We start from the raw sequence: 13,898 nt of genomic DNA on the forward strand, positions 1-13,898 counted from the left end.
TTTTGAGATTGCATCCAAGTACTGCATTTTGGACTCTTTTGTTGACTATGATGGCTACTTTATTTCTTTTAAGGGATTTTGCCCACAGTAGTAGATGTAATGGTCATCTGAGTTAAATTCACCTATTCCTGTCCATTTTAGTTCGCTGATTCCTAGAATGTTGACGTTCACTCTTGCCATCTCCTGTTTGACCACTTCCAATTTGCCTTGATTCATGGACCTGACATTCCAGGTTCCTATGCAATATTGCTCTTTACAGCATCAGACCTTACTTCCATCCCTAGTCTATCCACAACTGGGTGTTGTTTTTGCTTGGCTCTGTCTCTTCATTCTTTCTGGAGTTATTTCTCCACTGATCTCCTGTAGCATATTGAGCACCTACCAACCTGGGAAGTTCATCTTTCAGTGTTTTATCCTTTTGCCTTTTCATACCCTTCATGGGGTTCTCAAGGCATGAATACTTAAGTGGTTTGCCATTCCCTTCTCAAGTGGACCACATTTTGTCAGAACTCTCCACCATGACCCCTCTGTCTTTGGTAGGTTGGCTCATAGTTTCATCGACCACAAGGTTCGGGTCCATGTGATTAGATTGGTTAGTTTTCTGTGATTGTGGTTTTCAGTCTGTGTGCCCTCTGATACAGAAGGATAAGAGGCTTATGGAAGCTTCCTGATGATAGAGACTGATGGAGGGGGAAACTGGGTCTTGTTGTGATGGGCGAGGCCATATTCAGTAAATCTTTAATCCAATTTTCTGTTGATGGGTGGAGCTGTGTTCCCTCCCTGCTATTTCAGTTCAGCTCAGTTCAGTTGCTCAGTCGTGTCCAACTCTTTGCAACCCCATGAATGTCAGCATGCCCGGCCTCCCTGTCCATCACCAACTCCCAGAGTTCCCTCAAACTCACGTCCATTGAGTTGGTGATGCCATCCAGCCATCTCATCCTCTGTTGTCCCATTTTCCTCCTGCCGCCAATCCATCCCAGCATCAGAGTCTTTTCCAATGAGTCAACTCTTCGCATGAGGTGGCCAAAGTACTGGAGCTTCAGCTTTAGCATCATTCCCTCCAAAGGACACCCAGGGCTGGTCTCCTTCAGAATGGACTGGTTGGATCTCCTTGCAGTCCAAGGGACTCTCAAGAGTCTTCTCCAACACCACAGTTCAAAAGCATGAATTCTTCGGCACTCAGCTTTCTTCACAGTCACACTCTCACATCCATACATGACCACTGGGAAAACTATAGCCTTGACTAGATGGACCTTTGTTTGCAAAGTAATGTCTCTGCTTTTCAATATGCGCTCTAGGTTGATCATAACTTTTCTTCCAAGGAGTAAGCGTCTTTTAATTTCATGGCTGCAGTCACCATCTGCAGTGATTTTGGAGCCCCCCAAAATAAAGTCTGCCACTGTTTCCACTGTTTCCCCATTTATTTCCCAGGAAGTGATGGGACCAGATGGGCTCTTCATTTTCTGAATGTTGAGCTTTAAGCCAAATTTTTCACTCTCCACTTTCACTTTCATCAAGAGGCTTTTTAGTTCCTCTTCACTTTCTGCCATAAGGGTGGTGTCATCTGCATACCTGAGGTTATTGATATTTCTCCCAGCAATCTTGATTCCAGCCTGTGCTTCTTCCAGCCCAGCATTCCTCATGTTGTACTCTGCATATAAGTTAAATAAGCAGGGTGACAAGATACAGCCTTGACGTACTCCTTTTCCTATTTGGAACCAGTCTGTTGTTCCATGTCCAGTTTTTTTTTTTTTTTTTTTTTTTGAAGCTGAGCCAAATTTTATTTTTTCTTTTTTTTTTATACAATATTATATTGGTTTTGCCATACATCAACATGCATGTCCAGTTCTAACTGTTGTTTCCTGACCTGCATATAGGTTTCTCAAGAGGCAGGCCAGGTGGTCTGATTCCCGTCTCTTGAAGAATTTCCAATTTATTGTGATCCAGACAGTCAAAGGCTTTGGCATAGTCATCTTGGAGCCAAACTATGGTGGAGGTAATAAAGATACTGGTTAGCTTTCTGTATTGTGGTTTTTGTTCTAGCTGCTGTGAGATTGTGTTTCTTCTTGCTACTTCTGTCTGCCCTCTGATGGAGGAGACTAAGAGCTTGGATAAGCTTCCTGATGGGAGGGACTGGTGGTGGGAAAAACCAGTTCTTACTCTGGTGGGCAGGGCTGTGCTCAATAAAACTTTAATCCAATTGTCTGCTGATGGGTGAGGTCTATAGGCTCTATGATATTGTTCATGACAAACTCCAAGAGAACTTACGCCAAGGGGCCCCTTCCAAGAAGGCTGCTGCCAGTGCCTCCATCCCCATGGCAAGCCAATGCACACCCACGCCTCCACAAGAGGCCTTCCAACACTAGCAGATAGGTCTGTTTCAGTCTCTTGTTGCATCACTGCTCCTTCTCCCTGGGTCTTGGTGCACACAAGATTTTGTTTGTGCCCTCCAAGAATGGAGTCTACTTCCCTCAGTTCTGTGAAAGTCTTGTAATCAAATCCCGCTGACCTTCAAAGTCAGATTCCCTGGGTATTCCCAGTCCTTTTATTGAATCTCCAGGCTTGGAAGACTGACATGGAACTCAGAACCTTCACAATAGTGGGAGAACTTCTATGGTAGTATTGTTCCCCAGTCTGTGGGTTGCCCACCTGGTGGGTATGGAATTTGATTTTATTGTGATTTCACCCCTCCTCCCATCTTGTTGCAGCTTCTGCCTTGTGTTTGGACATGAGGTATCTTTTTTTTTTTGGCGAGCTCCAGTGTTCTGCTGTCAATGGCTATTCAACAGCTAGTTGCAATTTTGGTGCTCTTGCAGGAGATGAACACATGTCTTTCTGCTCTGCCATTGTGAACCCAAAGCTGGACTCATGTTTTATATCCAAGAGATTATCATTTTCTTCTGAAAGCTGATGATTTTTAAGTTGCTCATACATTTTTGGAGTTATTCTTCAGAATTGCCTTTAGATCCGCCCCGCCCCCATTTTTTTTTTTAGAATCACACTTGTTTTTTAATTCAAAACTTAATCATTTATTGAACAAACACTTAATGAGTTATAGATACCTTTTTTTCAGGTTATGGAGATTCAGGTTTAAGCAGATACAGTTCTCTTCCTTCAAGGATTTTGATTACTATTATTAAGAATTTTCATGACAATTTTCCACTTCCAGAAAATTGTCTGTATGCAAAGATGATTATTTACTATGATTAATGCTTTCAAAAACAATATATTGCTATTTATTAAGAATTTTCATAACTACTCAAAAATATTTTTAGCTTCATTAGAGCTGGATAAGTCACTATTTTGAAAGTGACCACAACAGTTGTGAATGAGACCAGATGATGTGCAGATTTTAAAAAAATCAGTAATATTATTTGACATAAAATTGCCAAATAAGCACTATTTTATGATTTCTCATAGAACTGGAAGCTTTCATGGATAAGTTGCATTTGACATAAATTTTGAGGAAGGGCAATATGTATAAAAGAAATGAAAAGTGAGTGAATATTTTGTGTGTGTGGTGTAATAGGCATGAAAGCCTCCTAGGTGGCACTAGTGGTAATGAACCCGCCTGCCGATGCAGGTAGACATAAGAAATGCAGGTTCAGTCCCTGGGTGGGGAAGATCCCCTGGAGGAGGTCATGGCAACGCACCCCAGCATTCTTGCCTGGAGAATCCCATGGAGACAGGAGTCTGGCAGGCTACAGTCCATAGGGTTTCAAAGAGTCAGAAATGGCTGAAGCAACTTAACACGTATGCATGCAAGAAGCATGAACTGAGGCATGGGGAAATGCAAGGCTTGTTTGGTTAGAAAAAGTGTGAGTAGGAGAATGGGATGAAATTTTATCAGTGGCTTTTAACTAAGGGTCAAACCAGAATTATCTAGGGAACTTTAAAATGTATCTTGTCTTTATTATTCTGATAACCCTTTGGGCATATTTGAGCCAGAGTCTCTTTCTCTTAGGAATTAGGGAAGGGAAAATTTGGGTATGAATAGTCTCCATCTTTACTTCTGTGAAACTCTTCCCCAGTCAATGGCCTTTAGACATTATTATTAAGGATTTTGTACATCGTTTTGTTGGCAACTGGGTAATACCATAAGTTTTTGAATCATGTGATTGAAATAATAAATGCTGTGTTTTAGATAGATCAATATTTTGATGATCTGCTGGATGGATAGCAACTGTGTAGTTTTTGTTACAGTGAGATGGGAGTACAATATACTGCTGTTAAAACAGGAATAATAATTTAATTTATTGTGTTGGTGAAACTGTAGCAAGAGAAAGCCTTTTCTGATGAGTTAAAATGGGAATAATAATTTATTGTGTTGGTGAAACTGTAGTAAGAGAAAGCCTTTTCCAATAAAAGTTTTTACTGATTCTGAAAATTTAGATGCTTTTCTTGCTTAATTGTTCAGAGTTGACTGTGAGACTGTGCAAGTAGGTTACTGCTGTTATTAGAACTGTTATAAAAGATGGCTATTTTAAGCAAATAGAACAATCACCTGTAATGTTATGCCCTCAACAGATGAAAGGCCCAAAGGAAAGGAATTCAAATTACTTAAGTGTTTTGTGAGAAGAGTCTCAGTTCAAAACTTAGAGAAAAATGAAAAAAAGTAACACTTAGCTCAATTCATATAGTCAGTTTTTATAAACCTGTGAATTTGGAATAAAGGTAGTGTCATGAGACAATGCTCCTAATCTGATCCCTAAGCTCAGGCAAGAAACAGATTCTTGGTGCCTCAATTTTTCCATCTGTTAAGACTAGGATAATATGACTATTTTATGTATCTCATGAGATAGTTCTGATAAAATCATAATATTAGATAAGGTTTATTTTCCATTCATGTAACTTCTTTTTACATTTATAAAATGTCTAAATTTTATTTGATATTGATTAACATATGCAATACAGTAATAAAAATGGTTTCTTTACGTTGGGAACAAATTTTAATACTTCATATGTAATAAAGTTTGTAGCATAAGTATGTTTCTAAATGATTTAATACTAATTAGGCTGGTTACTTTTTGAGAAACAGTAGCAAAATACTCTGTCTACATTATATGAAGAATAAATTAGAAATGTCAGTAAACTGCCTGCCTTTAATCTTAAGAAAAGTCATTAAAGTGAGATGATATTTTTAGTATTCAGGGAAAATGTATCCATTTATTTATTCAACAAATATTTTAACACCTATCATGAACCAGATGTCTGTATTGTTTTAGACACTGGGAATACAGAAGGGAATAAAACAGACAGTAATTATGGCCCTCATTGTTCTTCCAAAATAATTGTTTGCCTTATTCTCATCAACTGTGTTTTAGTACTTTAAAAACAAGTGTTTGGACAATGGCGGCAGAACAGCATGTGGCCAAATGTGTATTTCCCAGTCCATGCACATTGGTCCATTGATAAGTTCTTATTGCTTATGGAAGCTGACACATTTGGTTCTATCTTTGCACAAATGGTTATAGCCTAAGTTATCAGGTTAACAAAACAATTGAATATATATAATAAATTCAACCTATTTTAGTTCTTTTAAATATTTTGATTACTTTTTTAATCAACTGTGTTTTATAAAGTGTTTTGAATTTCTGAAAGGAAGAGGTTTTATTTTACAATTTTAGTGTTTTGGAACAGAGTATGAGGTAAATGAAGATATGACAATTTTCCCATTGATTAAGCAACATAGATAGATAAATAGTATAAATAAGCTGAAAATTCTAACTGGGGCTTAAATTATCTTGCTGAACCCATGAATTAAATATAAGAATATAAGAAATACCTTACTAGATTAAATCAGTTGTCCACAGAGCATGGTATTTTATCAAAAATCATGATAATCGCTCCCACAACACAGATCTACCTTGAACATCTGTTTTACTCCCTTAGTAATATATTACATATCAATAATCCACAAATAAATTTTCTACAAAGAACTTCTTTGATCCTATTTCTGTTTTCAGTCAGTACTATCTCTTCAGTAATAAGTTTATTATCTCTTGTGTATATTTCAGTTTTATATTCTAATAACTCTATAAACTTTACTTTCCAAAATACCCATTAGCATACACAGTCAAACTTGAAATATGTGCCTGGCTTATCTCTTCCTTTCTTTTGCTTTCTTTCTTTAAGCCTTGTTCTTACTCACCTCTTATCTTTCTCATTTGAAGAGTATGAGTTTTTAACTGATTTTGTGTGGAAAGTTTTACATCCTTTTGCTCATTTATTGTCTAGACCAGTTCCTTTATGATGTCCTTTATGATGGAGGGCAATGAAAATTGTGCACACGTTCCTAAGGAAAGTGATCACAGTTTTGTTTTTGATAATATGTTTTATTACCATATAAGGATAATGATCATTTTGTTGCCTGAATTGTCATAGCAGCACATTTAAATCATTGTCTTAAGATAACATGTTGGCTATTCTTCTGCTTAATGTCCACTATATTTTTATTAAACGGATTTTTCAAACCAAGTTGCTCCTAACGGTTTTTGCCCTGCTATAATACAAATTACATGCTGGATATAAGATAGAACCTTACCAGCACTGAATAAATACTCATATTGACTGTATTTCTGGACTCATATGCTCTTACCATTCTGTAATAGATTAGCTATTGACCTATATTTGTTAGTTTGTGTGTAATTCATTCTTTCAGTCATTCTCTTCAGTTCTAGTAATAGAACCTTCTCTTACATGTCTCCACATGTGTTATGTCATGTCTTCCTTGGTAAAGTCTTAATTTCCAGAGATTAAGCATCTTTGGATATGGAGCATATTTAGATCATCTTATCTTCTACCTTCTTGTACCTTCTTCTTGACTTATTTTTGTCTTTGTACCTTCTAAAGTTTGGTCTTAAATAATTAACAATACATTTAATTGATAATTTCAAATGGACACATTTGAAGTTAAAAATTTCCTTAACATCTATCATACATAGTTCATGCCTATGTAGAAACATTCTAGGTTAGGATTCATAAATTGTTTTCTTTAAAATGTCTTGTTTTAGCCAAACAGAATGTGTGGTTTTTACTTGGACTCTATAAGTCTGAATATTTAATTATTCCTTCAGCAGCAGAATCTTTTCTAACCTATATCAATCTGATATATTAAAAATATATACCTTTGAGGATCACATATTTAAGCTAAATATGGACTTCAGAGACACTGCTTTCTCTGATTCTGCAAATCATAGTTAATGGTTTATATGCACTGAAATCTTTGTACATTCACTGTATCTATGAAATATCCCAGGAAAATCATGTTTAGGCTTTATGTTACTAGAATAGCCTTATCTAAAATGGAGATTAAGTGACTAATAGAGGAAATAGAATATTCTGAGATATCATGAACACCTGTGGCTTGCTCTTAATGTTGACATCCTCCTAAGGGTCCCAGTAGAGAACCATTTTACTCTATATGTGAGACAGAAACTTACTTCTTATTTTCCTTGAGGAAACATATTTACTTCCAGAACTGAGATCATTTAGAGCTAAAGGGTGTATACGTGGTTCTATTCATTATTTGTGGAAAAAGAAAAAAATTCTATACTCTTTAAGTTACTTAAGAAAAATCTAGAAAAATCTGAGACTTGGAAAACAAACAAACAAACAGATCCAGAACAAAAGAGAGCTTCTGTTCTGACTGGAAGCATTTCCTGTCCTGCCTGTTTCATGGAACATGCTAAAAAAGAGTTTTAAAACTGCCTCATGTGGTTTGTCACCTCCAGCCTGACATGAGCAAGGCAATTATGAAGGGACCCACATATGCTGATCTCTCTTCTCTGCACATGACACAAATTGAAAGCTTTGAGCAAGAGAGGGAAGGCACACTGTCACTTGTCTTTCTCCTCTGAAGAAGCCAGGACACATTCTGCTCAGCCAACATGTTCCCAGAGGAATGCAGTTTAACTTCCACTTTTCACACAGTAAGAAGCAACACTGTAGACTTGCCGGGAGGGTGACGGCAGCCTGAGAGGAATTTGGAGAAGTGCTTTCACTCCAGTGTTTTCATGTGACCTGACTCGCATTCTCCATTTAGTTACATATTGACCTGGAAAATGCAGCCAAGCTTGGCCTCTCTTCATTTGACTTACCTTGATTCATCATGTGGGTACCTTTCCCTCCCCTTCTCCCATCCCCCTGCAGCCTCTTCCCCCTTTCCCTTGCAACCTACCAACAGAGCCTCTCTAGATCTCTTCACGTGCATTTACTCTATTTTCCTCAGTAGGGGTTTTACTTCCAAGGAGATAAACTGTGTTTGGGTCCCTGAAATGCATAAAAGGAAGAGCCACTGTAAAGCAGTCTAAGCGGTTCCCTACTCCTTTTGCCAAATCTGACTGTTCATATTCCTGGCAGCTTCTTTAAGAACACTCCGGTAGTAAAGGAATTAATATTCTCCACTTATTCCTGGATTTTATCCCCCACTCCTCCATTAAATGACTGGTTTTTATGCATGAAATAGACAAGCCTTGGGTGACCTGTTTTTTTCTTTTTTTTTTTCCCTCCCCCCACCCCCTTTTTTTCCTTGCGGTAAAATAGTGCTGAAGAAAGAGGGCACTAGTGTACAGCCCAGATCGCATCCTTGCACCGTCTGGATTAGAGCTGAGGCGTCTGCGAACCGCGCGTGGCCGCGGTGCTCTGGCCCGGGGACCACAGCGCTCTTTACCCGGACTCAGGTACGTCTCAAGTCCAAATTCTTCAAGCAGACCCAGGTGAGCAGACACCTTGCGGCGGGCAAACCCACCCACTATGGCAGAGAAAAAGTCCCAATCTACGGGATTTTTCTTCTCGTCCCAGAGGCATCCTCGATTATTTATTTCTTCTAGTCCTGCCTCCCCAGGAAGCCTCGGGACCCATGGATGCCTGGGCTGTCTTTCTTCTTTTGCCTGCCTCACCTTCTGTGTGTATGCTTTCTCCCTGCCTGCTCCCTTAGCTCCTTTCTCGTCCGACTCTCACCTTGAAAAAGGAAGCCAGAGAGGGACGAGAGAGAGAGCCAACTTCAGCCCCGCAGGCGGCTGAGATTTGGCGCCTCTGTCCCTGAAGCGGTAGGGTTTGAATATACCTTCAGGAGCACTAGCTGCGAGGCGAGGAGAATGAGGATGGAGGGGTGTAGGGGAAGAGAGGAAGTGTGTGTGTGTGTGTGTGTGTGTGTGTGTGTGTGTGTAAAGAACGCAGGGAGGGGGGTCGAAAGAGAGAAGTCGAGGGTTGGCAGAGGTGGGGGTGGGGGTTAAAGAATTGCAACTCGCTGGTCAGCAACCGGCTCTGCGGTAGATTGTCTCGGCAGCTTGACCAAGCACTGTCCAGGGTTCTGAAGGCTGCAGGGCTTAGCTGCCGCCGCGGGAGCAACCCGGAAGCTCCCCTCTGTTCCCTTTCTAGCAACTATGTAGGGAAGTGCAGGGACCCCTCCATTCCCTCCCTCCCTCCCTCATGGGTCTCAGGAAACTAGTTACCCGACCTGTACCCTTCTCCCCCTCCCCCAAAGTCTACAGTAAGAGGACTTCTGGGGGATGGAGGCGATGTACCAAAATCCGACATGTGGAGACTTTACCAGGCGTTGCCTTAGTAACTAATATGGATTTCCTCAAACCGGCAAATTTATATTTACTATTTGGGTAGTATATTAGGGTATCTTCAGCCCCTCAAAGTTAAAGTAAAAGGTGGATTCCTGGTTCGAGTTTATTTGGAAGTAGCGCTTCCACCTTCATAACGAAAGAGTTTCCAAATTTCTTCTGGGGGAAAAAAGTTATCTTTTCAAACCTGGAAAGTTCTCTAAGGTCGGAAGCCCTAGCTCCTCCTTCTCCAGCTTCCCTCCTCCCCCTGGAGTCTGTAAGCGTGAGGGTGTTTGGGGACCTGGAAGAGACCTGCAGGTGCAGGAGAGGGCGGGTCGGCGGGGCTCTGAGCCTCCCAGGACGCGCGACGGAGGAGAACACTGGGGGCAGAACGACCACCTTCCTCCTTGACCAGAGCTGTCTCTCAAGCTGTCCCTCCAGCCGATATTATGATGTCCTTCCAGCCCCTATCATGGAATGGGCCGGGCAGTTAATAACCGTAGAGCTTTGACACAGGTCCTGTGATAAGGGAGCTTTGATTTTCTTCGTCTTTTGTCTGCAGCGTCCAGCTCACCACAGCCACCACGACTCCCATTGCACCCTCGGTCAGTTTACCCTGATGCACCAGTGAAGAAAGGGGACTCGAATTCCTCTAGAGACGCCGCTAAGGCGTAAAGGTGGTCGTGGAGGACCAGGAGGAGGAGGCGGAGGGGAAGGAGGAGGGGGTGCAGACGCCGAAGTCTTCGGACGATTGGTATTGGCAGACTGGACCGAGCGGCGAGAGGCAGGCGTCGGGTCCACGCTGTGAGCGCGCAGAGCCGGCTGGCTGGACCAGCGTGGGCACGCGGCTGGCGGGCTGGACGGCGTCTTCAGCACAATGGTCCGGTTCCTCTTGGTTTTCTTCCCAACTATCTTTTTGGAAATGACCCTACTCCCCAGAGGTCCCTGCAGGAAAGTGTTGCTGGCGGGAGCCTCATCTCAGCGCTCCGTGGCCAGAATGGACGGAGATGTCATCATCGGGGCCCTCTTCTCAGTCCATCACCAGCCTCCGGCCGAGAAGGTGCCCGAGAGGAAATGTGGGGAGATTAGGGAGCAGTACGGCATCCAAAGGGTGGAGGCCATGTTCCACACTTTGGATAAGATCAACGCGGACCCGGTCCTCCTGCCCAACATCACTCTGGGCAGTGAGATCCGGGATTCCTGCTGGCACTCCTCCGTGGCTCTGGAGCAGAGCATTGAGTTCATCAGGGACTCTCTGATTTCTATTCGAGATGACAGGGACGGGCTCAACCGCTGCCTGCCGGACGGTCAGACCCTCCCCCCAGGCAGGACTAAGAAGCCCATTGCGGGCGTGATCGGCCCCGGCTCCAGCTCCGTCGCCATTCAAGTACAGAACCTGCTGCAGCTCTTTGACATCCCCCAGATCGCGTACTCTGCCACCAGCATCGATCTGAGTGACAAAACTCTGTATAAATACTTCCTGAGGGTGGTCCCTTCTGACACTTTGCAGGCAAGGGCGATGCTTGACATAGTCAAGCGGTACAATTGGACCTATGTCTCCGCAGTCCACACGGAAGGTAGGCATTGCATTTGGGGAAGAAAAGTACCAAGAAAACCAGGAATTGCACAGATGTGAGCCTGGGTTCATAGTGTTATTCCTGTTTATTTCTAGCGTCCTAGGACAGACTCTACCCTTTTCAGTACATGTCCACCCAAGCATTGCCTAGTTCTCATTCTCTTATGATAATAGTGCAGGAAAACTGTCCCCTGGTGTTTCTGGGGGTAGTAGGAAGCAAAAAGACACCAAACTCTCCATGAATAGTGCCAAATTGTAGTTTCTGGATTTACGTATTTGCTTTTCCTTGTATTCAGAGTTTATTTGCCCCTTTATACTACCCTTAAATGACTGCTGTGGTTTTCCATGCTTAATGGAAATGGACTAATCCAATGTGAGAGATTAGAAAAACAGAAAACAAACTGCTGTTGCCTTAAATTGGACTTCAAAACTTTATCTTGCCTTAAGCAGCTGAAGGTGCTTCTTGGTCCTGTTGTGCTCCCCCCCTTCTTACACATTTAAAAGTTACCTGTGTTAAGGTAATTAATGTTAGATTAATGAAGTCATCTTCCTCAATATACTCAATACATATTTTAAATTCTAGGGTGCCTTATAGGTACAAAGGAAAAATGAATAATTTAAAGAGTATATTATTTTTTCCTACTTAATGGGAAATTTTTTCCTACTTAAAATGGTCCATATGTCTTCACTCCCCCTAAAGATTGTCTTGTTTTATGAGCAATAGCACTGATGACCTCTTGGATTTGAATTTTGGTTTCTAGTTTTTTTTTTTTTTCCTCCTAACACAATGACTTTGCTTGTTAGAATTTAAAGTTAGACAAATTATACATTACTAACAAAATGATAGTAGATATCAGGTTTAAAATAGCTTTTAAAAGTGAAATATATTTTACCTGAGGTCAAAAGCTTTGATGTATACAATCTTACAGACATGAATTCTTAAATAATTTCTTATATATAACTTTTATTTAGTCTTCTCATCTTACCCTATACTGATTGTTGAGTCATTTACTTTTAACTCCCCCTGGTTTATAGAGAAATTGAGACCCAGGTTACAAATCAATGTCCAGGACAACTCACGTGTATATGCTGGCATATGGAAGAGAATCTTGAGGTTATTGCTGCATTCATATTTCTTAATATCAGATTATTAATATAAAGGCCATAGGTATGACTTCATGTTCTCTTAACAAGGTACATAATATTCAGTCACTGGTGTGAAGTCTGAAATAGAAATTTAGAAACATTCTTACTGAAGTGGTGATATGGTTATGTTAATGAAAACTGATACTTTAAAGGGAGCAGAGTTTTTAGGAAAAATAAAAATTATGTAGAATTATACATTATAATTTAAGATTTTAATTTTGGGGAAAAAGTGTTCCTGTTGCAATATTATGACTTCTCATAACTGACTCCTATTTCTGAATCTGGATTTTTCTTAGTGAACTTGTGCATCTCTTTTTCAGCAAAATCTTATATTACTCTTTTAAGACACAGATTTAAATTCAGATGTGAACTCATTACATTTTTTGCTTAATGTTAGTTTACTGCATTTTGTTGTTTAATATTGTTTCCTCCAGTGCTTAGATGGAACATCTTTAAAGCACAAGTTCAAAATGTGTTAATTATCAGCATTAGAGAGATCTAACAGGGAATGGCAAAATGTAGATTGAATGTGATTTATTTAATTATTTAACAGCTCTTCCTCAAGTGAACTAGATAATTGATTATAGATATTAGAAGTGTAAATTCCTTCTTCAAGAAGATGTAATATTTTATCATTTTTACAAGGTAGTTTTATTTTCTGTATTTTATTATGTCATTTTGTTTGGGGGTAGACAGGAGTGGAGAAAAGACCCCCCTTCCACTCTTCAATATGTTTTCCAGTTGCATCATTTTGCTAAAATAATTGTTTTTAGTGGGTTGTTTTCTGACAGCTAGAGTTATCTTTTTGGAAAATTAATTGGACTTGTGTTTGCCGATTTTGTTGAGGAAAGGCTGATATTAAAATTCCAGCCTCGTGTTAGTTTGGATCACTTTGTTTCCTCTCTGCCCTCTGACTTGTGTTGTGTGGTAGGGCTAATATCCCCATAGCATTAGAATAATTGATTCGAGACTGGTTTGTGTTCAAAGAACAGCATCAGAGCTAACTTTGGTGTATATTTTATTAGCAAGAAATGATGGCATTCACCTGGCCTTTAATATATGATATTTTATTTCTTCTCAAAGGGAATTTGTTTCCTCTCTTATTACATATAATATCTGTGGAAGCTAAATTGCTTTCATTTTGTTCTATCTGTGAAGAAATATAATAGCGTCCTTTATAAACTCTGACTGAAAATTTATTTTTTTCTGAGGCTCTGCCCTCCTGCTTCTCAGGGAACCACAGTGTACTGGCCTGAAGGCACTTTCTTGCATCATTTAGTAATTTTCCTGTCTTCAGACTGATGGGGTCACCTCCTGGTGACAGTTCCCTGTCAAAAAGCAGCTAAGACCACATATCTGTGCTGTCTTTGCCATCTGGGCACTATTCACGAGGAGAGCTAGTTTGTCTGGATATTAGCAATTTGGAGTTTAGAAATTCTGGGACCTCCAGTGACCTTCACCTCTCCTTTCTAAATGAGCCATTCTCTAGTCAATTCATCATCACAGTTTCTTTTATTAGAAGTTAGCCTAGTATAGTTAACATCAAAAGTATTAGATGACTACATTAGCGTACTTTCATTTGTATGGTTACTGTTGACTGACTTTAAAACCTTAGGTGAAGC

General features: G+C 40.3%; 1 protein-coding gene across 1 annotated transcript in view; it reads left to right on the top strand.

Moving 5' to 3' along the window:
- Positions 1-10,431: 10,431 nt before the first annotated feature.
- The window catches only part of GRM1 (glutamate metabotropic receptor 1), a 432,533-nt gene continuing 429,066 nt past the window's right edge, over positions 10,432-13,898 (top strand). The window contains exon 1 of the mRNA XM_052645871.1: positions 10,432-11,131. Within this exon, the coding sequence (XP_052501831.1) occupies positions 10,432-11,131 (700 nt within the window). The remainder of the gene's footprint in view (positions 11,132-13,898) is intronic.

Source organism: Budorcas taxicolor, chromosome 9 (assembly GCF_023091745.1).
Source record: "Budorcas taxicolor isolate Tak-1 chromosome 9, Takin1.1, whole genome shotgun sequence".
Classification (NCBI taxonomy): domain Eukaryota; kingdom Metazoa; phylum Chordata; class Mammalia; order Artiodactyla; family Bovidae; genus Budorcas; species Budorcas taxicolor.